This window comes from Salmo salar, chromosome 28 (assembly GCF_965601325.2).
Source record: "Salmo salar chromosome 28, fSalSal1, whole genome shotgun sequence".
Classification (NCBI taxonomy): domain Eukaryota; kingdom Metazoa; phylum Chordata; class Actinopteri; order Salmoniformes; family Salmonidae; genus Salmo; species Salmo salar.
Window position 1 is genome coordinate 12959347 of NC_138318.1, and position 27836 is coordinate 12987182.

The following is a 27836-nucleotide window of genomic DNA, read 5'->3' on the forward strand; positions in this document are numbered from 1 at the left end:
CTTCTTCACCCAAACTCTTTAAAGTTCAAAAGATAAGCCAGGGCTACCATAGTTCACACAACACTGACAGCCCAAATCCTTTGTGCTCTGATTTAGGACTGGGAGTAGGGAGCCCAGGGACTGGGGAGGCCCTTGTAGCAGTAACCTGCCTGAGTAGTTTTAACTGTCTCAGTCTCTATTGAGTGAGGAGGGGGTTTACAGCATGTAAATAGCTTCACTGGCCTCCTCTGTCCACTGCTCCTCTGCCTGTTGCTGAGAGACGAGCTAGAAGTCACCAGGCTCTCTGAGAGGATAACACAGGCCTTTAAAACAATATGTCCTCCCCCTCCTCTTTCTACTCCGCCAACCCCCCTAGAGATAGGGAAAAGGGCAAAGGGAATGAAACAATTGTGTTAAATGTGGGGAGAGCTCCTGTTTCTGAGAGAGAGAGAGAGAGCGAGAGAGAGAGAGTGAGTGAGATACAAAGTGAGAGACAAAGTGAGAGAATGAGGGACAAACCCCATTACACAACATTAAACTAGTGGAAAGGAGGGCAGAAGTGGATTATGACAAAAGGGTCAGAGAGAAAACAAGTGACATGATGAGAGGAGGAGGGCCATAGCCTATAGTAGAGGGAGCTACAGAGGTAGAGGAACATATAGAGAGACATACTATATGTGGGGGCCAGGCCACGAAATGGAACCCTTTGGAGCTGTGATCATCTCCAGCGTTCTGCTAGCCTAGCCTCCATTCCTCTCCATTCACCTGGGAGTATGACTCACTACAGAAGATGACAGAGATGACAGCTATTGAAAAACTAGCGCTGATCTGGAGCCTGTGGACGGCAGTGACCTTCGCAGCTGGAGTTGGTGAGGATCTTAGTTTGATATCACCCTCCATTACAGGGGGGTGAGCCATAGACATCTTTATGTATTTCTATGGGGTAAGCTTCACTTGCTTTTTGACTTCTCTTCTAAACAGATGTTTGATGCTGAACATTAATCTGGTTTGATATGGATTAGAATGTATCTGTTTTTCCCCCCAATACTAAACATAAAGGGATATAGGCTATCATATAAAACAATAATCTGCTTGTGAGATAACGTGTGCTTGACTAACAAATACCTCTTCCAAATTATACAGAATTTACAAATTAGCAACGGTATGATTAATCATGTTCATATTAATTTAATTGGTAATCAAGTGGCAATGGTCAATGTTGTTCCTCCAGATGAGCACATTTGCCCCAAAGGAGCCCAGGTCCATCTGGCCAGTCTGCAATGCTATTGGCTGTCAGAGTCAGCGACATCATGGCTGGAGGCAAAGGGTATCTGTCGTCAGGTGAAGGGTGGGGATCTAGCCACAGTCCGAAGCACTGAAACTCAGACATTCATCCACAACTCCTTCCCATCGTGAGTAAACAGTTTGTGATCTTTCTAACAGATTTATACATTATATTCTGTCACCTAACTACACTAATTCATTTAATTCCCCACCACCCTCTTTTACATTTTTGGGTATACGGTACCAGTCAAACGTTTGAACAGACCTACTCATTCAAGGGTTTTTCTTTATTTTTACTATTGTCTACATTGTAGAATAATAGTGAAGACATCAAAACTATGAAATAATACATTGAATCATTTAGTAACCAAAAAAGTGTTAAACAAATCAACAGTTTTTATATCTTATATTCTTCAAAGTAGCCACCCTTTGCCTTGATGACAGCTTTGCACACTCTTGGCATTCTCTCAACCAGCTTCATGAGGAATGCTTTTCCAACAGCCTTGAAGGAGTTCCCACATATGCTGAGCACTTGTTGGCTGCTTTTCCTTCACTCTGCGGTCCAACTCATCCCAAACCATCTTAATTGGGTTGAGGTCGGGTGATTGTGGAGGCCAGGTCATCTGATGCAGCACTCCATCACTCTCCTTGGTCACATAGCCCTTACACAGCCGGTTGAAAAATAAATGATAGTCCCACTAAGCGCAAACCACGTGGGATGCCGTATCACTGCAGAATGCAGTGGTAGCCATGCTGGTTAAGTGTGCCTTGAATTCTAAATAAATCACAGACAGTGTCACCACCAAGCACCCCCATACCATCACACCTCCTCCCCCATTCTTCACGGTGGAAACACACATGCGGAGATCATCCGTTCACCTACTCTGCGTCTCACAAAGACACAACGGTTGAAACCAAAAATATTTACTCATCAGACCAAAAGACAGATATCCACTGGTCTAATGTCCATTGCTCATGTTTCATGGCCCAGGCAAGTCTCTTCTTATTATTAGTATCCTTCAGTAGTGGTTTATTTGCAGCAATTCGACCATGAAGGCCTGATTCACGCAGTCTCCTCTGAACAGTTGATGCTGAGATGTGTCAGTTACATGAACTCTGTGAAGCATATATTTGGACTGCAATCTGAGGTGCAGTTAATTCTAATGAACTTATCCTCTGCAGCAGAGGTAACTCTGTGTCTTCCTTTCCTGTGGCGGTCCTCACGAGAGCCAGTTTCATCATGGCGCTTGATGGTTTTTGCGACTGCACTTGAAGAAACGTTCAAAATTCTTGAATTTTCCAGATTGACTGACCTTCATGTCTTAAAGTAACGATGGACTGTTGTCTCTTTGCTTATTTGAGCTGTTCTTGCCCTAATATGGACTTGGTCTTTTACCAAATAGGGCTATCTTCTGTATCCCACCCCTACCTTGTCACAACACAACTGATTGGCTCAAAGGCATTAAAAAGGAAAGAAATTCCACAAATTAACTTTTAACAAGGCACACCTGTTAATTGAAATGCATTCCAGGTGACCACCTCATGAAGATGGTTGAGAGAATGCCAAGAGTGTGCAAAGCTGTCATCAAGGCAAAGTGTGGCTACTTTGAAGTATATTTTGATTTGTATATTTCGATTTTTGGTTACTACATGATTCCATGTCTGTCATTTCATAGTTTTGATGTCTTCGCTATTATTCTACAATGTAGAAAATAGTAAAATTAAGAAAGACTTTTGAATGAGTAGGTGTGTCCAAACTTTTGACTGGTACTGTATGTATCTTTCTGTATAGAAAATCCACTCAGTGGATCTGGCTGAGGGATGGCAGGGGAGAAAGGCCGGATAGAGGCGAGGGTTTGGAAACAGAAAGCCACCCTGTGTGGGACAGGGACAGGGGCAGGGAGAGCCTGGGGGGCTGTACCCAGATGGCCCTGGGTTCACCAGGACAGAGGAGGAACACAGTGTGTGATGGACAGTACCTCTTCCTCTGTGATAAGGTGATTACAGGTGAGACTGCATGGAGAGTTTACTGCATTAATAGGACATTGCAAACTATAATTCAGAATGAAATGTGTTTGTTGTCTTCATAGGGTGACCTAAGGGGTGTAACATTGTCACAAATGAACACATTATATTGCAGTGTGCTAATGGATGTGTGTATGTTTCCGCTCCTGTAGTTTCCCTGCCTTCGTTAGACAGCTACCTCACAGGTATTCCTTTCATGTCGGGTGTGTACGCCAGGTCACAGCTACAAGTCCTCCCTACAGTCCCAGACCCTGACCAAAAGAGAGTGGAGGTAAGTGACATAATATTTCACACTGAGGGAACCGATTATGATACTATTTTTGTTGTTGATTGACCTACTGGACTGCATTCATATTAGGATGTCGTCAGATTTCAGGCAAAACTCTTGATAAGGATGTCTTACCCATGGCATCACCTTGTGTTGGCTTTGACCACAGCCATCAGCCATGCTAAAATCCAATTTAAGACACCCCTTGTGTCTGATGACTTTATTATCATCCCCTCAGATGCTGCTGTTTCCTGGGCTGTGGTTCAGCCATGCTGGCCAGATGGTGTCAGTGGAGCTGGTCAGCCAGCCCAGAGAAGTGTCCACCTTGGTCAGAGTTCAGATCCTCCGGCCCTACTGCAGCCCCCAGCATCACCTGGTGCCCCCAGGTATGAAAAAAAATAACACCACCTTACAGAGGAGGACGTTTTTGAGGTAATTAAATATTTTCAGTCTGGACAAACACCAGAGCTTGATGGTATTGTAACGGCTGTCGTCGGGAATAGAGGACCAAAACACAGCAGGAATGTGGATGCTCATCTTGTTATTTATTTAAAATAAAGAGAACACCAAAATAACAAAACAAAGACCGCACAAACAACAAAACAGTCTTGCCACGCTCACACAGGCAAAACAAGAAACAATCTCCCACAACACCAAACCAAACAATTACCCATATATAGGACTCTCAATCAGAGGCAACGAGAAAGCACCTGCCTCCAATTGAGAGTCCAACCCCCCATCAACCTAAACATAGAAATACAACAAACCAGAAAGAACATAGAAATACAAAACATAGAACATAGATTTATTATTTCTGGGTTTTGGTCCAACACCCTACTATATAAACCATCACCCCGAAACACATAAACAAAATACCCTCTGCCACCTCCTGACCAAACTACAATAGAAAATAATCCATAAACTGGTCAGGACGTGACAGGTATACCAGTAGAGGTATATCAGACCTTTGTTGATGTACTCATAGATACGTTATTTGCATGTTTTAATTACTCCTATAAAAATGGTAGACTTTCAGGTACTCAATAAGATGATTTGATTTCATTACTACTGAAACAGGATCCAGGTGGTAAATATAAATATCCAGTGAATTTAAAAACTGGAGGCCTCTTACACTTCAATGGTGTGATGGGAAAATCCTGGTGAAATGCATAGCGCATAGAACAAACAAGGTTTTACCAGATATTGTTCATCCTGATCATACACGTTTTTTACATGGACGATATATTGGAGATAGTATACAACAATTACTTGAAATGATTGAACATTATGAAACATCAAAGATACCAGGCCTGGTCTTCATAGCAGATTTTGAAAAGGTGTTTGATAAAGTACAACTAGAATTTATATATACAGTGACTTTGGAAATTATTCAGAGCCCTTTACTTTTTCAAAATTTTGTTACGTTACAGCCTTAACCTAAAATGGATTTAAAAAAAGAAATCCTCAGCAATCTACACACAATATCCCATAATGACAATATTTACTTAACTATTCAGACCCTTTGCTATGAGACTCAAAATTGAGCTCAGGTGCATTCTGTTTCAAATGAACATCATTGAGATGTTTCTACAACTTGATTGGAGTCCACCTGTGGTAAATTCAGTTGATTGGACATGATTTGGAAAGGCACACACCTGTCTATATAAGGTCCCACAGTTGATAGTGCATGTCAGAGCAAAAACCAAGCCATGAGATCAAAGGAATTGTCTGTAGAGCTCCGAGACAGGATTTTGTCGAGGCACAGATCTGGGGAAGGGTACCAAAAAAATCTGCAGCGTTGAAGGTCCCCAAGAACACAGTGGCCTCCATCATTCTTAAATGGAAGAAGTTTGGAACCACCAAGACTCTTCCTAGAGCTGGCCGCCCAGCCAAACTGAGCAATCGGGGGAGAAGGGCCTTGGTCAGGGAGGTGACCAAGAACCCCATGGTCACTCTGACAGAGCTCTAGAGTTCCTCTGTGGAGATGGGAGAACCTTCCAGAAGGACATCCATCTCTGCAGCACTCCACCAATCAGGCCTTTATGTTAGAGTGGCCAGACGGAAGCCACTCCTCAGTAAAATGCACATGACAGCCTGTTTGAAGTTTGCCAAAAGGCACCTAAAGACTCTCAGACCATGAGAAACAAGATTATCTGGTCTGATGAAACCAAGATTGAACTCTTTGGCCTGAATGCCAAGCGTCACGTCTGGAGGAAACCTGGCACCATCCGAACGGTGAAGCATGGTGGTGGCAGCATCATGCTGTGGCGATGTTTTTCAGCGGCAGGGACTGAGAGACTAGTCAGGATCAAGGCAAAGATGACGAGAGCAAAGTACAGAGAGATCCTTGAGGAAAATCTGCTCCAGAGCGCTCAGGACCTCAGACTGTGGTGATGGTTCACCTTCCAACAGGACAACGACCCCTAAGCACACAGCCAAGACAACGCAGGAGTGGCTTCGGGACAAGTCCCTGAATGTCCTTGACTGGCCCAGCCAGAGCCCAGACTTGAACCCGATTGAACATCTCTGGAGAGACCAGAGCCCAGAGCAGCAACGCTCCCCATCCTACCTGACAGAGCTTGAGAGGATCTGCAGAGAAGAATGGGAGCAACTCCCCAAATATAGGTGTGCCAAACTTGTAGTGTCATACCCAAGAAGACTCAAGGCTGTAATCGCTGCCAAAGGTGATTCAACAAAGTACTGAGCAAAGGGTCTGAAAACTTATGTAAATGTGACAGTTCCGATTTCTATTTTTATAAATTAACAAACATTTCGTGACGCCAAATTGTTGTGCAAAAAATATAAAAATCTTAAATGAATCATTGTTTATTGTCAGCGCGCTGGAGAGGTTCCAACCAACTCAATGCACCATAGTACACATGTCAATCAGAAGCTCCCTCTGGACAGACCCAGCAGTTGTCTTATCTACGGCTGTACACAGACAAGTTATATTTGCATGATTTAGCATAATTAATGAATCATTACCGTTTTGTTTCATTCATGTGACCGACCAATACTGTTTCATAACATGTGACAGAGCAACACCTCACGAGGCTTCTCCTCTCTAAGCTGAGACCTTGAAACTGAGATCTTTCATTTCTTTCTCAAAACAAGGTCTGGGCGTACTGCCAAATTGCAGCTCCTGATAAGTGAGGATTTGAACAGTCAACAACTTGCACGAACACAGAAATAAAAACAGGGGATAAAAACTAGTGTCAATGTTTGCCGATGACTCAAGTTTTTTCTTAAGACCACAATCTGGATCCTTACACTGTGTCATTGAAGATCTTGATCACTGTTCTAGCCTCTCTGGACTAAAATGTAATTATGACAAGTGTACCATATTACTTATTGGATCGTTAAAAAACACAGTGTTTACACAACCTTGTAGTTTACCAATAAAACGGGCAGATGGTGAAGTAGACATACTTGGTATTCACATCTCAAAAAATATAAATGAACTGACCACAATCAATTTCAGTTGAAAGTTTGCAAAAACAGATAAGATCCTTTAACCATGGAGAGGTAAATACTTGTTGTTTAGGGAAAAATCACATTGATTAACTCTTTGGTGTTATCACAGTTTACTTACTTACTAATGGCGCTGCCTACTCCAGACAACTCGTTTTTTAAATCATACAAGCAAAAAAGATTTCATTTCATTTGGAATGCTAAGCCAGACAAAATTAAATGTGCCTATTTATATATGAGTTTAAAGCTTTAAGTATTACCGCTTTAAACCTATCACTATACATAAGTGATACCCCAAAATGGTTCTGTAGAAAGGCTCATCCTAAGAAAGGCTCATCCCTTGTTCAACATTTTTATTTTTGCCTTTATGCAGATTACAACTTCTCATTTCCAACTAATTGAAAATTAAATTTTGTTTACAGTACCTTTCTTAAACAAGCCATACAAAGCCGGTTACAATTTCAGTTTTATCCTCCAGAAAAGATAGAACACATACTACAACAAATATTATGTTTAAACTCAAATTTACTGATTAATAAAAAAACATTCTTTATGGATTTTTAATTTTTTTTTAATTATATTTATTAATGATATTATGAATAGAAATGGTGGAGTTATGTCACATATGCAGCTATAGAAACTATATGGGAATGTCTGCTCAATCCAAACTTATAACCCACTGATTGCAGCATTACCACAAAAATGGAGGAGGCAAGTGGAAGAGGGAACTTGTTTGTCTGCAATATATTAAAGATACAAATTGGCTGAAAATAATTGGCATAAATAGAAATTTAAAGTTTAATTTGAGAACAAAAATGTTGACAGCTGTGCCATACAGGTTGCAAAATAAATGGGAAGAGATTTTCGATGTACTGATTCCATGGCACATGGTCTATGAACTGATACAAAAAACAACACTTTAAGCAGCACTTCAAGTTTTTCAATTTAAATTATTATACAAAATTCTTGTCACCAACTGAAGGCTATATATATGGGGCATACCATACAACAATCTCAGCTCTGTACATTTTTCTGCGAAGAGACAGACTCACTACATCATTTATTCTGGTATATGTAAAATGTACATGTAAAATGTATGTATGTATGTATTGCAGAAAAGCTGTAAAAAAACTAAAAGGATTTGTGTCCTCCAAAAAGGGGATGGGTTAATAAGAAAAAAAAAAAACACCACCTCAGGTTATTAATAAAGATGTTGTTGTATTGGAAGACTTGCCCTGTGTGAGTTTGTGCTGATTCACTGGTTTGTTTTTGTGTTTCCCTGATGTATGATGATCGATCGATCTTTCAGTATGCATAACTGGTACTTACTCTCATTTCTCTCTCGCTCTTGTTCTCTCTCTCTCTCTCTCTCTCTCTCTCTCTCTCTCTTTCTTTCTTTCTTTCTTTCTTTCTTTCTTTCTTTCTTTCTTTCTTTCTTTCTCTCTCTCTCTCTCTCTTGTTCTCTCTCTCTCTTGTTCTCTTTCTTTCTTTCTTTCTTTCTTTCTTTCTTTCTTTCTTTCTTTCTTTCTTTCTTTCTTTCTTTCTTTCTTTCTTTCTTTCTCTCTCTCTCTCTTGTCTCTCTCTCTCTCTCTTCCATCTCTCTCCCTTATCCATCTCTAATTCTCTGCAGGTTGCAGTTCTCTCCTGAACCCGTTCAGTTGTTGCTCTATCACCCCTCTGTGTAACACTACGGGAGGCTGTGCCCTGGGACAGTACTGGTGCCACCTGTTGGAGGCCTGTGTCCCTGTCACCAGCCCCTGCAGTCCCTACAACCAGTCCCCCTCTACAGGGGAGCGCAGCTACCCCCTGCCCCCAAGATACCCTGACATACCCCCCTTCTACCACCTGGTGGCAGACCTGCCGATGAGAGTGGCTCCTTTCTCAGAGCCTGTTCATATTAGTGTATGTGTGAGATGTTCTTATTTACTTTTAAGTCGAATCAATGAAATTCAAATAACTTTGCTTCATTCTCTCTCTGTCAGATCCTGCCAGAGAGGGAGATCAGTATTTACCCCGATGACATCCTGTCCATCCAACACACCGGGAGACCTGGAACCTTCCTAAGTTGCCGCGACAACGCCTCCTCATCCTCCTCCCCCTGGCGACAAAGCTACCTCTCCCTGCAAGGGGCGGAGTGGGGGGGCTGGTGGGAGGGGGGCCTCTCGTCCCCGCCGGATGGAGGGCAGTGGGTGGACGGGGTGGTGTGCGACCTACGGGTGCTGTACGTTGACACACTACACGGGCATGGCTATATTTCAAGTACGGGCCAGAGTGAACTTAGTGGCTTCACTCACATTGGGAACATCAGTATGCCCATAAGTATGACCCCTGAAACCTCAGCTCCTACCCCAGCAAACATTTCTGGGCTTTGTATGATCCATCCTCTGCCTGATGGAGACAACCAGATCCATATATTGGTTGACACTCCTATACTCATTGTGGTTAAAATATTCTCTGGAAAAGGGGCCACCAGCTCCTGGTTGGCTCTGGTGCTCCAGACAGGGGTCCCCTTCCTCCCGTCCTGCCCAGGAGAGTTACCTGACTCCTGGCCTGGTTGTGAGAGAGACTCCCCTGACAGCTGGTTCTCCCACATGTCCCTGGTGCTACCCTCAGTGGGCATCCACACTCTAAACATCAGTGCTGTGAATGGAGTGAGTGAACAGAGTACCTGTGTACAGGTGTGTGTCTATGAGCCGGTGGCTGGGCTCAGTGTAGAGCCACATGGACATCTGAGGATGCTGGTGGACTTGTCACAGGTGAGTTAGCCTGACTTCATCGATAATATAAAGTTGTATTGTATTTTATAGTATTTTTATTTGAAAATCTGTGTTTTATTTGTGCATCTTTGAAAATAATCTGATTTTCTTTTATTTATTTGTTCTGCTGATCATATCCCTGCTACTGTATTGAAATGATACATTGTCACCGTTTCCTGTTTTTTCTAAGGCATTTACAGCCACGGCTGAGACTGGTTCCTCAGTAAAGTACACCTGGGTGATTGACGAGCTGGATAAGTTTTCTTATGAGGGAGACACCTATAGTGTGATGTTCAAGAAGCCAGCTGAGTACAAACTGAAGGTACTAAGCTCATCCGTTTCATATAATTTATATTAAGATAAAACAACCTTGTTTTTAATATAATACTCATATAACAGAGTAAAGTGGCCCATAGAGCCTCACTAATAACGTGTCTCTGTTCCTCCAGGTGACTGCAGCCAACCCTGTGAGCTCCCAGACCCTAGAGGTCACTCTGACTGCTGACACCATGACCCCTCTGGCCGACCCAGAATTCCTCTCTGTCAAGGAGGTCATCGCTGTGGCCGCACTGCGTCTCTACACTTTCAGGGTCAAAGTTGATGTCTCCCTAGGCGTAACTTTCAGGTTAGGGTCATTTTCTGTTTTCCCAGAAGTATTCGCTTAGAGTGATATTACGTCAGTGAGGGTAGCATATCTGTTTACTCCATATTTTCGCATTAACTACTGCTGGAAGTGGTGTTGGAGGTCCAGTACGGGGCACTCTGTCATCTGGTCTAAGGAGATCCCATCTTTCGGATGAGACTTTAAATAACCCTAAGCTATTGATATTATTTCCTGTAGGTGGTCTTTTGGGGATGGCAGTGCCCAGGAAAACTACACCTTTCCTGCCCAGGACAGGCCAGTGGAGCGAGGAGTGAGACAGGTGTATGTTCAAGACTCTGTGAGCCACGTCTACCTACAGCCAGGTAAACATACCTCTACCAATGTGTAAATTATTGTAATTCATTCTAATAGTGTAGATTCTTGCATATCACTCCTCTTTCCATTCAATACAATAGGGCATGTCTCCACTAATCTACAGTGCCTTCTGAAATAATCAGAGTCCTTGACTTTTTCCACCTTTTGTTAGGTTACAGCTTTATTCTAAAATTGATTAAATAGATTTTTTTCCCTCATCAATCTACACACAATACCCCATAATGACAAAGCAAAAACAGTTTTTTAGCCATTTTTTACAATTTATATAAAAAAAAAACAGAAATATCACATTTACATAAGTAGTCAGACCCTTTACTCAGTACTTTGTTGAAGCAGCTTTGGCAGCGATTACAGCCTTGAGTCTTCTTGGGTATGATGCTACAAGCTTGGCACACCTCTATTTGGGGAGTTTCTCCCATTCTTCTCTGCAGATCCTCTCAAGCTCTGTCAGGTTGTATGGGGAGCGTTGCTGCACAGCTATTTTCAGGTCTCTCCAGAGATGTTAGATCGGGTTCAAGTCCGGGCTCTGGCTGGGCCACTCAAGGACATTCAGGGACTTGTCCTGAAGCCACTCCTGTGTTATCTTGGCTGTGTGCTTAGGGTCATTGTCCTGTTGGAAGGTAAACCTTCGCCCCCGTCTGAGGTCCTGAGCGCTCTGGAGCAGGTTTTCATCAAGGATCTCTCTGTACTTTGCTCGGTTCATCTTTGCCTCGATCCTGACTAGTCTCCCAGTCCCTGCCACTGAAAAGCATCCTCAAAGCATGATGCTGCCACCACCATGCTTCACCGTACGGATGGTGCCAGATTTCCTCCAGAAGTGACGCTTTGCACTCATGCCAAAGAGTTCAATCTTGGTTTCATCAGACCAGAGAATCTTGTTTCTCATGGTCTGAGAGTCTTTAGGTGCCTTTTGGTAAACTCCAAGCGGGCTGTCATGTGCTTTTTACTGAGGAGCTGTTTTGGTCTGGCCACTTTACCATAAAGTTCTACTTGGTGCTTCTGGAAGGTTCTCCCATCTCCGCAAAGGAACTCTTGAGCTCTGTCACCTTCCTGACCAAGGCCCTTTACCCCCGATTGCTCAGTTTGGCTGGGTGGCCAGCCCTAGGAAGAGTCTTAGTGGTTCCAAACTTCTTCCATTTAAGAATGATGGAGGCCACTGTGTTCTTGGGGACCTTCAATGCTGCAGAAATGTTTTGGTACCCTTCCCCAGATCTGTGCCTCAACACAATCCTGTCTCGGAGCTATACAAACAATTCCTTTGACCTCATGGCTTGATTTTTGCTCTGACATGAACTGTCAACTGTGGGACCTTATATAGACAGGTGTGTGCCTTTCCAAATCATGTCCAATCAATTGAATTTACCACAGGTGGACTTCAATCAAGTTGTAGAAACATCTCAATGATTATCAATGGAAACAGGATGCACCTGAGCTCAATTTCGAGTCTCACAGCAAAGGGTCTGAATACTTACGTAAGTCCTTTTCTAAAAAAAATGTAACATTTGCAAACATTTCTACAAACCTGTTTTTGCTTTTTCATTATGGGGTATTGTGTGTAAATCGCTGAGGAAATTGTTTAAGTTAACCACTTTTCGAATAAGGCTGTGACGTAACAAAATGTGAAAAAAAGAAAGCGGTCTAAATATTGTATATCACTCTATCTCTCACTCATACAGATGACTACACACTGACTGTACAGGTCTACAACCAATACGACAACATCAAGCGGGCCATATCACTGAAGGTACGGCTTCCATTAACTCATATACTCATCTCTCCGTCTCCTCCGGTTCCCCTGGTCAACCAGACCTTTCTTCTAGTAGCCTCTTTACACCCATCTCACTACGGAATCCTTTACACTTGGAACTTTGGGGACGGTTCAAAAGAAATCCAAGGATTCCACAGCAAAGTTAGCCATGTTGCTCGGACCACTGGGGTTTATAACATGACTGTGTGCGCTAACAACACCTTGACTGCACTGACAGCCTGGGTGTCCGTGGCAGTGGTGGAGAAGGTATCTGGACTCCAGTTGAGCTGTAGTGGACCCAGTGAACTGAAGTCTGTAACTGAAATCAAGGGCAAAGTGGCTTCAGGTTCCAGTCTTCACTGGGACTGGAACTTTGGTGATGGGTCTGGACATAAAAACATCACAGACAACTCTGTATCCCATGTCTACGAGTCCCCAGGGAGTTACACAGTCAAAGTGACTGTGTCTAACGCAGTCAGCCAGGCTAGCCAGTCCATCCGTCTGGAAATCTACAGGTTGACCATCAGTGGAATTCTGCCATTGGAGTGTTCCGAGACAGAGAAAGAGATACAGCTCCAAGCACTGGTGAACGGGAATGTTTCCATGCTGACTTTCCATTGGAATTTCGGGGATGGATCACCTTTGTCAGTACAGAAGGGAAAGTCTGTTGTTACTCACACTTATTCAAACTCTGGGGTTTTTAACGTTAACGTAACTGTTCTCAGTATAGTAGGATATGTATTTTATGATGCCAACGTTTGCATTGAGGCCCCCATTACTGGGATAACCATCCACCCATCACAGGATGCTGTGGCAGTAGGAAAAGAGGTGTGTTTTAATGCAGTTGCTGCCCCCAAAAGACAGCTCACTGTATATCAGTTTCTGTGGTTCAATCATTCATCCAACAGCTCTCCTATAAGAGGACTGGCTCATCATTGCTTTGTGTACAAGGAGGAAGGGATCCATGATGTTTCAGTGATGGCAAGTAACAAAGTCAGCCAGAGAATAGCCAAAGCCGCTGTTGCTGTGCAGAAGCCTGTGGGTAAACCATCCATAGCACATAGCAGTCAAAGCAACACACTGACTGTCAATGAGAAGATGACACTTTGGGTCAAGAGTTGCCCTGGGACCAATGTTTCTGTGCAGTGGGACTTTGGTGATGGCTCGCCACTGGCAAAGAGTCAAAATGTTTCCCATGTCTTCACTTCCGCTGGCAGGTTTACAGTCAAGGCCACAGCTTCTAATGCAGTTAGCCTGGATTCTGTTAACCTGGAAGTGAACGTACTGCTTCCTGTGTCAGACCTGAAGCTGAAAATCAGTCAGCCATTTGCAGTAGTAGGGGAAAAGACTGTCATAACAGCAGTTGGCAATGTTTCAGGTAACGTCAATTTCTACTGGTCAGTGGATGGCCCTGATACCACTGAGCTTGGGATGTCTTACTTTCAGTATGTGTTTCCTAAAGCAGGTGTGTATCAGGTCAAAGTCACAGCCCAGAACCTGGTGAGCCAACAGGAGGCAGCCATTTTGATTATAGCTTTAGAAAGAATACAAGGGCTTCAATTCTCAAGTCTGAGCCTGACATCCATGAGCTACATACCAACCAGAGAGAGTGTCTTGCTCACTGCATCAGTAACCCACGGCTCCAATGTCACTTACCATTGGCTAGCCAACCAGAGAGGTGTGACCCAAACTGGCAGTGTTGGTGAGCACTTTGTGTGGTTCACTGAAACTCCAGGTAATATATCTGTTGAGTTGACAGCTTCCAACGGACTTGGTAAGACGACCAGCCGTGTTTCTCTAAAGGCAGTAGAGCGAGTTTCAGGGGCTAGAATGTCAACAGCTAGAGACACCATGCCATTAGGGAAGTATATCAACATCTCTGTAACTGTGGAGACTGGATCTGACCTCCAGTATCTCTGGAATGTGAACTCAGACCTTTCACCCTTACAGACCGATGTTCCTTTTCTTCTTTACATGTTTGAGACTCTGGGTTCTTGTTCTGTCAGTGTGTCGGTCCAGAATGTTCTCAGTTCAAGCAACGCCACCAAACATTTCACAGTTCAGGAGGAGATTAGAGAGGCAGACTTTCATGTAGGTGGCAAGACACATCCATTCTTTATAACGTCAAATACTCAAGTTGCACTCTATGGATATGTCAATAAAGGGAATGATCGGCACTGGGAGTGGAACGTTGTTGGGTGTACTGGAGGTGCTGTGGTTTTGGACAACAATCAGTCAGTTTTCTACACCTTTACAGATGTAGGGGTCTATAAAGTCTCTCTGAACGTCTCTAATGGTATTAGCTGGCAGGCAGTCTCACACAGAGTCACCATCCAGGATGCTATTCAGGGCTTGACTCTAAACCTTAGCAGGTCTACGGTCTGCGCTGAAGATCATATTGCTTTTACACCATTCGTTTCCAAAGGAACCAATGTCAGCTTCTCTTTAGCCTTTGACGAAGTTGAGCCATCATATGACCTTGTTGAGGTAAGCTTCACCACCTCCATCCTCCCAGTTGGGTCTCACTCTGTCACAGCCCGAGCCTGGAACCAGGTGAGCAACTCCCAGGCGTCATTGACCGTCCAGGTGGTTGAGAGGATCGGGGGCCTACGATTGGCCAACTGCTGTTCCACTGCTCTGGAAGCTCTAAAGGAGGTCCGTTTCCAAGCAAATGTCATGAGTGGTTCTCCAACTGATTACACCTGGACGATCCAATTAGAAGGGCTCCAGCCCTTACGGGTCATTGGACAGGAAGTGATGTATACCTCACCCGGAAGTGGTTCGTTGTCTGTGGGTGTGATGGCCAGCAATGGCTTCTGCTCTGAAACCCTGAATGAGACAGCCATTGTTCAGTTGCCCGTGGGGGAGGTCACGATTGTTTGTGATTCTACAGAAACCTTTAGAAGCTATAGTGTCAGATTCTCAGTCACAGTAGATGGTGGCAGCAATTTGAGGTTTCAATGGGACTTTGGAGACTCAAGTGAAGGAGTTGTCATCACAAAATCCAAAACAGTGGACCACACATATCTCACTGCTGGAAAATATATTGTTCAAGTCACAGCTTTCAATAATGTCAGCCAGGTCTCCACACAACTGCTCACTGAGGTGAGAGAACTCCAGTGCTCACTCCCTCAGGTCACGTTAGTCCAGGGCCAATCCACAATCCTCAAGTCTAGATCCAGCTACTTTGAAGCAAGCGTAGACATCAAAGGCTGCACCGCATACAAGACCATGTACCTATGGGAAGTGTTTAGGGGGAGTGGCTGTGGAGCTGACAAGACTGACAGCAATCTGGTAACCCAAAGCAGTGGGCACCCAGTAATCCAGAACAGCAGTGGACATCCAGTAACCCTGATTAACCTGGTGGGTGTGACTACACCACTGTTGTACCTCCCTAAGCAGACCCTGGAGGTGGGCCAGTACTGCCTGGGGTTCACTGTCTCTCTCCAGGGAACCCCTCTACGTCTGCACAGGACGTCCAGGCTCTCTGTGGTTCACAGCTCCCTGGTACCCATCATCAGGGGGGGATCGCATAGACTGGTGTCAGGCCACAGTGACCTGATCCTGGATGGGTCAGAGTCCCATGATCCTGATGTGGATCTGGGAGAGGAAGGGGAGCTGAACTACCACTGGGAATTCATCACTGAGGTAATTTAAATCAGAATTAGGAACCCATTATTGCCTTTCTACTATTTAGGTAGAAATTGTTCACTTACACTTATGTTAACTTATATTGCTGTCTTACCTTGATGTTTTCTCATAATTGTACCAATGGTATCCGTTTCTGCCTGTAGAACTCTACTGAGTGGTCGTCCCAGGACCAGGGTCAGCCTATAGGGTATAACAGCAGCAGGTTGACTGTCCCCAGCAGGAAGCTACAGCCAGACAAGTTCTACCTCTTCACCCTCACTGTCCAAAAGGAAGGGAGGAGACCTATCTCTACTACACAGTCTGTGAGTCTCACATTATCTCTACACACCACAATATCTTTATGCAACGAAGGTGGTTCAGTGAACCATGCACTGTAAATGGGTTGCTGTGAATTTGACAGTAACTTACAGGCAGCTAGTGGTAAGTAAGTTACTGTATTTCATATTGCAGTACAACTAACTATTGGTCTATTAACTACTTTACCAACTGGTGATGTCATCCCACAAAAACAGGCTGAAATTTCAGCCGGTCCTTTCAAACAGCTCTTACACTACAAGGGCTTTTTCACAGCATTATTCCAACCTCATAGTGTGGAAAAATATATAAAACAGAAGAAAAACAATTTTTCTGACTGCACTGGGCCTTTAACAAAGGTTTCCAAACCCGAAGTCACTGCAGGGCAAAACAGACAAATGGTCAACAATTAAAAGTTTAAGACTAGCTGCCTCTCCAATCTGTCCCCTATACATTTTTATTTGATGGGGCACTACTACCACATACCAGTTAAACTGGTACCGCATTCTCACTAACGGGTGCAACAAATATAGCCTCTTACAAGGCAAGCCCCAAAATATGTTAATGAGACAGAAATAACAATACCATGCACCTGCTAGTGGTCAAAATTACCATATAAAGTTTTCAGTTTCAGTGTGGTTGTGTTATGTTTATTTGACAGTATATTCATGTCAAATACTCCTCCATGCCTCTAGGTGGCGGTATCTAAAGTTGCACTGCTTCCTGTAAGTGTGGAGTGTGTTTCCTGCAGTAGTCTCTTTTCTTTTCGTGTCAGCCAGAGTCGCCCCATTGTGCTCTCTGGTCGTTGTGATAAGTGTGGCAGCCATGTTCAGGTAAGTTCCCCTCTACGTAGCTAATTGGCTGACCTAAACAACATTTACCGTTTGTGACAAATTAAATAAAGTCAGGCACCATCAGCTGTCATGGCTGCTTTATGTAGGACTTATGACGGAAAGTTTATGTATGGTCTTTCTCTTTTCACAGTACAAATGGAGCGAAAAGGATCAGAACGGCATGACCCTTGACCTGAACGAGGTGACCACTACGGGCAGTCTCTCTCCTGAATTGGTGGTCCGACCGGGGGTGCTGCAGGAGGGGTGTAACTATACCTTCACCCTAAATGTTACCCACCCTGCTGGGGGAAGATGGGGGTTTGCTAGCCTGACCCTCCTGCCCAACCCTCCACCCCATGGAGGGGTGTGTACTCTTAATCCAGGTCCTGGGGAGAACATACGCCTGCTGGAGACTGTGGTCACATACAACTGTTCAGGTAATAGAAACAAAGACTCAAAGATACAATCAAATCTTCTTTTGGTGTCTTTGCCATGTTTTACCATGGTGTACCAGATGTTCTGTATCTACTCTATAGGTTGGCTGGATGAGGATAGTGAGTCCCCCCAGATTATCTATATTCTCCAGGTGGCATCATTATGCCCAGGCTGGGGCCAAGCCTGTCCCCTTCTCACCCTCTACAGGGGTACCCAGCGTACATTTGGCAGCCTGGTTCCTCTGGGGGAGGCGGGGCCAGAGAAGGACCAGTCAATCATCTCTGTGATCCTGCAGGTAGAGGACCACCTGGGGTCAAAGGTCACAGCACTTAACAGGTGAACTGAAGATGAGTTTAAAACTGAGAATGCAGGGAAGAGGTTCTGACCTCAAGAGACCTATTGAGGTAAATTGTAAAAAGACAGTTTATGGATGCTTTTGTTTTTTCAGAACTATAACAGTGCTGAGACCTGTGGATGGAGATGGGATCACAGAGTGGCTGAGGAACAAGAGCCAAACCGAACTATCGGGTTTACTTCAACAGGGTAACCCACAGCAGCTCATTCCTTATTCCATCGCCCTCACCAGCCAGCTCAATCAGGTATGAACGTTACCTTTGTCTTTACCTGGCTGTGTCTCTCCTCTCCTTAATGCTATCTTTCCTTTACCTGTCTATCTCTCTCCTCTCGGTCACAGGTGGATCAGACTTTGAGTGAGCAGGATCTCAGGTACAGGAGGGAAATCAGGGGGAATGTGACGCAGGCGCTGGCCTCTCTGTCTGTGTACTCTCTACAGGATGCAGCCCAGATCAGCTTAGCCCTGGCCCAGTCCACTGTAGGTAACCTGACCATCTACACAGACGGAGTTTGTGCCATAAAAGCCTGGCAAAAAGACCCACAAACGATACAGATTTCTCCTCGATGCCTGAATGCCCCTGTGTGTTGTCTCCTGCAGGCAGTCCCAAGTGAGGTGGTGTGTGAGGGCTGTCAGGAGAATGTTCTAGAATCTGTTGGGAGAATGATCAGGGTTATGGAAGAGCAGACGGGACTAGAAGACGACGCAGCCATAGACACGGGCAGAAACATCCTCCATGTAATAGGTACTGTATCAACTTCTGAGTGGGATCGACGGTTGGAAATGCAAGGATAAAAGGTGGAGGATGCATGCTCATAGAGCAAGGACAGGAATTAGTCCAAGGTTTTTGACCAAAAACTGTTATTTCTCTCTCTGTCTCCAGGCAATTCGTTGGCTGCTGTGTCCGAGTCCAAGCTCGTCTCCTCTGGTCCTCACACTCACTCTAATGTATCTGAAACTGTAGTGTCATCCCTGGACCATGCCAGGGCTCTCATGCGTGTTCTGATGCGCTCGCGGCCACGCGATGAGGAACCCCTCTCTCTCTCTGCTCCACAGATCAGTGCCGTTGGTTACCATGGAAACCCCTCGGAACTCCTCTGCACCACTGATCCCTCGGTCAACACCCGCCAATCAAACCAGTCCAACAAATCGCAATTAAACCCTGACAAGCCAGAGTCAAACCCAGCACATCCGCCCTGCCAGTTCCTCATTCCCTCCTCTCTCAGTGCCCAGCTCCAGCGTCAGGTCCAGGGATCTGAGGTGGTACAGATTCTCCTGGGTTTGGAAGGGGGGTCTGAGTTCTTCTCAGCAGCCAACCCACCCATTTCTACTTCTCTGGCTGCCATGGAGTTCACCACGCCCCAGGGACAGCCCATACCCATTGCTAACCTGGACACTGACAGATCTATCAGGGTTACTTTGCCCAAAATATATACTGTAGGAAGGATCGGCACTGGGCATCGGGCTAGTGGTGGGAGTGGAAGTGGGTCTGGGTCTAGATCTGGTGGTATTGACAGAGACGAGGGAAGAGCCCCAATGGTTAACTTTACACTCCGAGCCAAAGGGTGGCTGGATTTTACAGTGAGGGCAGTGAAGAATATGGATCCCAATGCTGGACTGTACATCTCTTTAAACTTCAGCCTGCTTCCAGGAGCTTCTCTGGTGGGCTCAGGACATGTGAGAATCACAGTGGCCACCCAGCCAGGTCATCCTGCCTCCCATGATTCCCTAGTCAGAGAGCTGACCCTCTCCCTCTCCAGCCAGTCATCCATGGAGGACACCATCTTCCTCTCTCCTCTGTAAGGAGGAGTTACGTTTTCCAAAACCTTTTACAAGTTGTTTACACAACAGAATGTTGTGAGGCCTGATTTTCTTCTATACATGGCGTATGATGACATCACAGTCATTTACTAATGCAGCTTGTTTGTCTATTATTTCTCTTCATCTCTAGATTTAACAGCACAGTACAATCTCTTTTTGTGAACCTGACATCCAGTCTGAGTGGAGCTCCAGTCCAGGCCTCAGTGTGTGTGTTCAGCTCTCTGTGTCAGTACTACAGCCTGAGGGAGAGGCGCTGGAGCACTGAGGGCCTCCGGCCACTGGAGGGCAGCACCCTCCACTCAGCACACTGCCTCACTCAGCACCTCACCATGTTCGGGGCCAGTCTGTTTGTCCACCCAGACGCTGTGGTGCTACTGCCACCGGTATGTTTGGGATACTCCTCCGGTTAACACAAGAAATGGTATAGCTCATTTGCACATACAGAGAAAATAAATGTCAGCTGCCTTAGATAGATGCACATACATGCTGAAACGTTAGAGCGACACAGGATTCTGAGACATGATCATACATTCAAGATGGCCACCTGTTCACCCACCTTGGAACACAGCTTTGAATTGGAACCTCTACTGATTCTACTCATCTGTATTATATGTCCCCCTCCATCTCATCACCCCAGTCCAGTGGTCCAATGCGTAATGTAGTAGTGGGGATTGTGTGTGCTGTCCTGGTTCTGATCCACTTCCTCCTGGGTCTGATCGCCCACAAACTGGACCACCAGGAGAGCCTGAGACTATGCCATGTACCACTGTGTGGGCGACCTGGACGCTACAGCTACAGAGTCCTGGTCAAAACAGGCTGGCGACGAGGAGCAGGTAAGGGACTCGCAGATCTTAAACGTCTGGGTAGGTGTAAGCAATAGATCCACTTATTTTCTGTCATATAGCTGACAGTTTCACCTATCCAGTCCAGTCCTAACATGTGGGAGTGAACGAGGGTAGAAGAGAGAGAACATCTGGCTGAGAAAGCATCTTGTTAAAGTGAAACGCAAACCTGGTTCACGTTTATTTGTAATTCCCATCAGGCACGACGGCCCACGTGGGCATCATTCTGTACGGGGTGACTAAAAGCGGTTCACGCCACCTGCAGCGGGAGGGGGCGTTCCAACGAAGTGGTCTGGACCTGTTCCACCTGGAGACGGACAGCAACCTGGGAGAGGTGTGGAAGATACGCCTCTGGCATGACAACACAGGTAACAATGACAACACAGGTAACTACTGTAGTCTCGCATTGCAAGACTTTGTAGTCTTGTATTCACTCACCTACTGGAACACAAGGAAAGTAGGAGATCGAGGCTCCAGGTAGTAAGATTCCAAACAGGTAACACAACAATACCTGTGTGTGTGTGTGTGTGTGTGTGTATGTCTACCAGGTCTGGACCCATCGTGGTACGTGCAGCATGTGGTGGTGTGGGACCCTCAGACAGACCACCTGTTCTACTTCCTGGTAGAAGACTGGCTGTCTGTGGAGAACGACAGGAACGAGGGAGGAGGGACAGTGGAGAAGGAGATGTTGGCCTCCTGTAAGTGCTACAACTCTCTGTATCTGTCTTGACACTCAGGGAGAGCATGACCGCCTCCAAACAGATTTCTCTCTCTCTCTCTCCATCTATCTCTCAGGTCCGGAGGAGCTGTCTCAGTTCCAACGTGTTCTCTCCTCCCAGCTGGCGTTTGGAATGCTGGAGCGCCACCTGTGGCTCTCTCTGTGGGAACGCCCCGCCCACAGCCGCTTCATGCGGGGGCAGAGGGTGACGGTGTGTGCCCTCCTGCTACACCTCTACCTCGCACTAGGGGCATTGTGGTACGGGGCTGTGGGCACAGAGGGGCATAGGTAAGATGGCAGTCTAACCAGAATATTCCAGGTGACAATAGTGTACACAATAGAAGGTTCTTGTGAAAGTGCTCAGGTGGGATTCAATCAATCTCGCACTGTGGACAACTCACTGCGCTGAACAACAACATTGATGTTTTGCCTGAGACTCTCTACAACTCTTTGTTATCTGTCCCACATACTCTGCATTAACTCTGTTAAGTGAAATAATCAGCCATTTTAAGGGTGTTGTGTTTTAGTGTACCGGTTTCGGCCCGGTTGCTTGTAACCTGGGAAACGGTTGCAGTGGGGATGACTATTGCCATCCTGGTGTTTCCTCTCCAGTGTCTCCTCTGCTTCCTGTTGCGAAAGACTCACAGCCAGGTACCTCTCCTACATCTCTCTCTCCTTCTCCATCCATTTTTCCTGTTGCGCCGTCAACAAAAATAGTCCTATGACTGCCTATTAAAACACATTGTTATCATTTCTATCAATAAAAAGCTTAGTCAATCAGGGGTCAATGTGATAGCGTATTGTATATTTACTCTGTTGATTTGGAAAGTGCTTCCAAATCAACAGAGTAATGTGAAAAGTCCTTGACAGAGATGATGCTTGGTTCAGCTACAAATGTTGGGTTGGGTTTAACTTTCCCTGTGTGTGTTTCAGGTAGCGGTGGATATGTCAGTGCCTCCATCCCCTGTGTGTCAGTCAGTGGAGATGGGCGTCTATCTCGGCCAATCAGATCTTTCCTGCTCCTCCTTCCTGTCTTTGCCTGGAGGACCTGATCCATCAGGCCTGGATGGAGACACACCCTCTTCTGTAAGAGTGCAAACTCTCACGTGTCAATGCATGCACATACACAGATACACAGCTCTTTCTGATTCTCTTGTGAAAGTTGTAAACTGAAAAGGCTGAAAGCTATCTTTTTCTTCTCTGTTAGCTGATGGGAAGCAAGGCATTCAATGCTGAGTTCTGGAATGCCACTAACCTGGGAGTGGAGAAGGAGGGAGATGGCATGACCCGGTGGCCCTCCTGTGACAGCCTCACTGTCCTCCCAGGGCCCTCCTGGGAAATAACCTCTGACCCCTTGGGATCATCCCTGGGTCATGCCCGTCTGCTGAAGAGGAAGAAAGCCCTGATGAAGCTATGCCTAGCCTCACCCCGATTTCTCATCTCCAACCCCCCACCCTCCTCTACTGCACCTGTGGGTCCATCCCAATCCCTGTCTGGCCTGCATCCAGACCACAGCCATCGACACAACCTGCAACCCAATGTCCTTACCCTGTCTGGTGTGTGTGTGTGTGTGTTTGTGTGTGTGTGTGGGTCCCATATGTGTTACTATGACTCCTGTGTGAATACGTCTAAAATAATTGTTGTCTCTCATGGTGTTTCAGAGGAGGACCTGTTGAGGTCTATAGCAGCAGACACAGGAGTGTCCAACAGTCCCTCAACATCAGACAGTGGCCGCTACTCCCCCTGGACCACCTCTCTGTCCCACAGGTAAGACCTGCCTGACCAGTACACTCTAGACCTAAACCCCAGATAATACCGTATCTGGGCCTGTCTACAGTATATGCTCTGAATATAGAGTCCTCCTCTCCTCTTTCACTGGAGATCAGAGTTGATCTGACTGGACTAGATAGCAGGGAACAACCAGTCCTAGTAATTCGTATAGCACTGTTGCCTGTTGGCAAAGAATACTTCTGATTCTTACTCATCTCTCTGTGGGTTTTAGCCAGAGCCGGGGCAGCTCCTGCAGTGGCTGGTCTGAGCTGAGTGTGGACAAACCACTCTATGGGACAGAGATCCACAACCCCCCCTGCTCTCCCATCTCTCTGTATGGGACAGGGCTGTTTAGGCCTTCCTCATCCCTCTCTGTCTGCTCCATCGCCAGTACCTTCCTCCCCAGCCCCTCCCCTGACTCCATAGACTCTACCACACGCATAGGTGAGTCACTAACACTGACTTATCCTAACTCTGTAACGATTCCCTCCCCTTTATGCCAAATGTATTACTATGTGGATGTGAGAGTTCGCCATCTGAAACTTTCTATGAATGATGTCTATTTTGCATGAAAATCCTCTGAACTATCTGAATATTCATATCAAACAACTTGATCATATTTGCAGACATCATAGAGCACAGTTTCTTCCATGTTTTTCACCCCCCCAGGTGTGGCCCGTGGCAAGCCCAGCTGGCTGCTACCTCCCTGGGCACTGCAAGTAATTTACCCCCTGGTTGTGTTGTTGCTGGGAGCCTGCCTGGCTGTAGTAGGCCTCTATGGGAGACACTTCTCCAGCTCTGTGGTCCTGATGTGGCTCATCTCAGCCCTGTCTGCCTTCCTCGCCTCCGCTCTGCTGCTGGAGCCTCTCAAGGTAGGCAGATAGAGACATACACACGGGAGGCTCAATAGTCAATGCAACAAATTGTCAGCAATGAATGTTTTCACCATACCGGAGAGAGAGAGAGAGATACGCAACCATATGGCTTCTATATTTCCTGTAGACCCATGTGATTGTAAAACGTAAGTTGCTGGCTTTTAATCTATTGATATATTTTCCGTCTAAGAGGGACTAGACAGGTATGCACCTTATAACCTTTACTAATGGTTTTGGTAATTTAACCCTTGTATGTCCTCTCCTCAGGTGTGTGTGCAGGCCTTGTTCTATGCTGTGGTGTTAAGGCCTGTAGACCCCGAGGTGAATGATCGGCTGGGACAGGAGACCGTTATTAAGAGGGAGGGGGGAAAGCAGGGGGGCAAGGTGCACCCCCCTTGTGGGTTCGGCCTACTGCAAGCCAAGGAGGAGGCCAGGAAAGTGAGAGCGCTACGATCCCTCATGAAGGTAAAACAGGAAACAAAAAAACAGCTCTCCTTCTTCCTTATAGTAACCTCTGGAAGGAACATATGTGGTGTACTGTTTATATTCCTAACCACCTAGTAACATTTGGTATTGTACTGGAATTAAAATAACATGCATCTTAATTCTTTATCTTCCCTTCTCCTCTCTTGTTCATTCCCTCTGTATACTCACTCTCTCTTTCACTTTCTCTCCTCTCCTCTCTCCCCCCTTCCCAGCACTGTGTGGGCCACATGTTGTTCCTGTTGGTGGTGTTGATGGTGAACTACCAGGACAGTGTTCAGGAGACCCAGGGAAGACTGCTACACTCTGCCGTCAAACACTCACTGACCACCAACCTCAACACCATCACTGGGTAAGGGCTGCATGTGTGGTGTGTGTGTGCATGTACCCTGTACTGATTTGTGTATTGGTGTGTGTGTGTGTGTGTGTGGGCTGTGTCCACATGTATCTCTCTGTGTTGGTTTCAGGTGGGAGGGGGCGTGGCAGTGGATGGACAACATCCTGGTGCCACACCTCCATCAGAACCCCTCCCTCCACCTGGTGGGGTTACCACGGATATGCTGTATACACACTCCAGACCATAATAATGGAGTCTTTCTGGGGAACAGCAGTTTTACCACACGCCAGCTTCTCTCTGGCCTACACAGCACACACTGGACCACAGCACAGTGAGTCACACACATACGCACACAGACACACACCAGTTCCACGCAAATGATCCTACATGATTCGTTGTACTCTTTTCTTCTCTCAGGTTAAAGGCTGTGTCCATTGACTTCACCCAGTACCACAGAGAGACTAGTCTGTTTGTGTGTGTGTCTGTTCTACTAGAGAAGACCCAGATACACACAGTCATCTCCTCCCTCTCCATCCATCCTCTACTCATCCCCCCATCCTCCTCAGGACCAGACCTGCAGATTGCACTCATGGTAACATTTGATAAACAATTTGTTTATATAAAACAACACTGTTATTCCCATTCATTAGGGATTGCAAAAATGTAAGATTGTCAATAGGTTCCGTTCTGAGACACTCAGTTGGCCACTCGGTTTAGAAACCTTTCTCCCCCTCTCCCCCTCAGGTGCTCCTGCTCCTCTCTGCCCTCCTCTTTCTGGGGGTGGAGCTATGGGCCATGGCTACTGACCGTGCCCACTACGTGCGTCAGGGCTGGCGCTGGCTACAGTTCCTCCTCGCCTCTTTGTCCCTGGCGACGGCCACGCTGCGATTCTGCTTCCTGTCCCAGGCTGCTTCCTGTCTGTCTCAGCACCGCTCCAGACCAGACTCCTTCACCGAGTTCCACAGCGCCGCCCTGCTGGCCAGGAGATCCACACAGATATCATCCATACTGCTCACTCTGCTGGTACTCAAGGTACTGGACAACTTAAAGATAGTTCCTAAAGAATGACATTATTGGAATAGTTCCTAAAGAATGACATTATTTGAATAGTTCCTAACTCCATGGGTTAGGAATCCACATTTTGTGCCACTACCATCAAATTGCAAAAATGTGTGTTTCAGATGGTGGGTACTCTGAGGTACGTGCGGAGGTGGGTGGTGTTTGGTCGAGTGCTTCAGCGGGCATGGAGAGAGATGGCTGCTGTGGCTCTACTACTGATCTTACTGCTGCTGCTCTTCTCTCACACTGGACACATGGTAGGAAAAGGAAGGTTATGTAATGTAACCAAGGTTCTCTGCAGGAATATGTGAAACACAGCTCACTCTATGGAAATATGCATTTCCTATTCATGCATATATGTTTGTGTCTCAGCTCTTCTCCAGGTCTGTGGATGGGTTCCTGTCTGTGTACCAGGCTGGTGTGTCTGTGCTGTCTGTGCTGCGTGGTCGCCTGGTCCTGCAGAGGCTCAACAGGGCTCACCCTGTCCTCGGACCCCTCTACGCCCTCTTTCTACTGGGGCTGGGAGGTTGGCTGCTGGCCCGTCTCTCTGGAGCTGTTCTGATCCGCACATACAGGGTTGTGCAGGCTGAGATGTACAGGCCAGCCATGGAGCCCCAGGACTACGAGATGGTGGAGTTCTTCATCAAAAGACTGAAGCTCTGGATGGGACTCATTAAGGCCAAGGAGGTATGGAGGAAACTCATTAATTAATTTGATTAATTACAAATGGAAACTTCTGAAATCTGCCTCCCTCCCTTCTCTCCACAGTTCAGACACAGGGTGAAGTTTGAGGGCATGGTGGTGCCTCCCTCCAGATCATCCCAAGAATCCTGTCTCTCCACCCTCTCATCCTCCCTCTCCTCCCCCCATCCCCTGTCCTCCGCCCTATCCCTGGGTTCCGAGGACTCGGGTATGTCCGACGCGCCGGGCTTAGACATTCAGCTCAACCTGGACCGCCTGCTGTCTTGCGTCAACGGTCTGCTTTCACGTTTCGACCGCGTCAACCAGCTGACTGCAGACGTTCACGGTCTGGAGACCCAGCTAGAGGAGGTGCAGAGGAAGAGGAGGCCGCAGGGACTTGGAAGAGGAGAAGAGACAAGAGAAGGAAGAGGAGTAGGTGGAGGGGCGATGGGCAGGAGGACAGCTCTGCTACCCCCTCATTCTCGCATCTCCCTCCCTTCTTTTCCTCCTTCTTTCAACCCCATTACCCTTCTCTCCTGCCCTCCCTCCACCAATCCCACCCACCCTCGTGTTCACAGCTCCTACTCTGAGTCTGTCATTCTCCAGCTTCACCCACACCTACCCAGGGACACTCACCTCTCCAAGGTAACCAAGCCCACACAAAGAAGCCCTGGCCTGGGCTTGGGCACTGGGCCTTCCGGGTGTCCTGGAGCCAGGCAGTTTCCTAGACGTCGAGCCTGGCACTCAGGGAGTTCTCACTCGGCTGATGCAGCTCAGAGGCCCCCCCAGGCCCCTGGTGGAGGTGGTAGTGGGGTCAACACGAAGGCCAGGCCCTGTAGCGAGGAGGGGGACAGGAGATGCGCCAGTGAGGGAGTGCCTGTGAAGAGACGGGCCTGGATCTCAGAGGGGCCTGAGACAGACATAGACTGAAACTGAAAGAGGGACTGAGACAGAGATGAAAGTGCCTATTACTGTGGGTATACCGTATCTAGTGTATGAACCTCTAAGGTTCCAGCTATGAATTGCGCAGTACTACTTCAAGAGACAAGTTTTCCCACTGTTGTCTACCTCTTTACTAGTGCTTCTGCATTAGGTATTCTACATACGTATGCTGAGGTTGTATACCTTGTACTTCTTGTGTATCTACTGTATAATAAACATTTAAATAGAGGATTA

At 46.3% G+C, this 27836-nt stretch overlaps 1 protein-coding gene across 1 annotated transcript; it reads left to right on the top strand.

The window, feature by feature from the left end:
• The first annotated feature begins 442 nt into the window (after nucleotides 1–442).
• Nucleotides 443–27836, top strand: pkd1b (polycystic kidney disease 1b). Its single transcript, XM_082970474.1, has 38 exons — nucleotides 443–848; nucleotides 1211–1391; nucleotides 3056–3270; nucleotides 3441–3559; nucleotides 3795–3942; nucleotides 8658–8935; nucleotides 9010–9783; nucleotides 9974–10105; nucleotides 10233–10408; nucleotides 10625–10749; nucleotides 12439–16157; nucleotides 16304–16462; nucleotides 17150–17287; nucleotides 17439–17724; nucleotides 17824–18058; nucleotides 18171–18321; nucleotides 18417–18554; nucleotides 18675–18819; nucleotides 18958–19873; nucleotides 20026–20278; nucleotides 20533–20728; nucleotides 20938–21105; nucleotides 21286–21435; nucleotides 21533–21743; nucleotides 21983–22106; nucleotides 22389–22541; nucleotides 22663–23011; nucleotides 23117–23222; nucleotides 23458–23669; nucleotides 23895–24097; nucleotides 24368–24565; nucleotides 24799–24935; nucleotides 25051–25251; nucleotides 25338–25512; nucleotides 25665–25952; nucleotides 26102–26236; nucleotides 26352–26666; nucleotides 26748–27836. Exons 1-38 carry the CDS (start codon nucleotides 770–772, stop codon nucleotides 27588–27590), a joined length of 12531 nt encoding a protein of 4176 aa, XP_082826600.1. The 5' UTR covers nucleotides 443–769; the 3' UTR covers nucleotides 27591–27836.

What these genes read in the sequence shown, in the direction of transcription:
- pkd1b (XM_082970474.1), top strand. Translation starts at nt 770, where the DNA reads ATGACAGAGATGACAGCTATTGAAAAACTAGCGCTGATCTGGAGCCTG. An exon ending in AAACATCCTCCATGTAATAG is followed by an intron (nt 18,820 to 18,957) that starts GTACTGTATCAA and finishes CTCTGTCTCCAG; the next exon opens with GCAATTCGTTGGCTGCTGTG. An exon ending in ACCATCTTCCTCTCTCCTCT is followed by an intron (nt 19,874 to 20,025) that starts GTAAGGAGGAGT and finishes CTTCATCTCTAG; the next exon opens with ATTTAACAGCACAGTACAAT.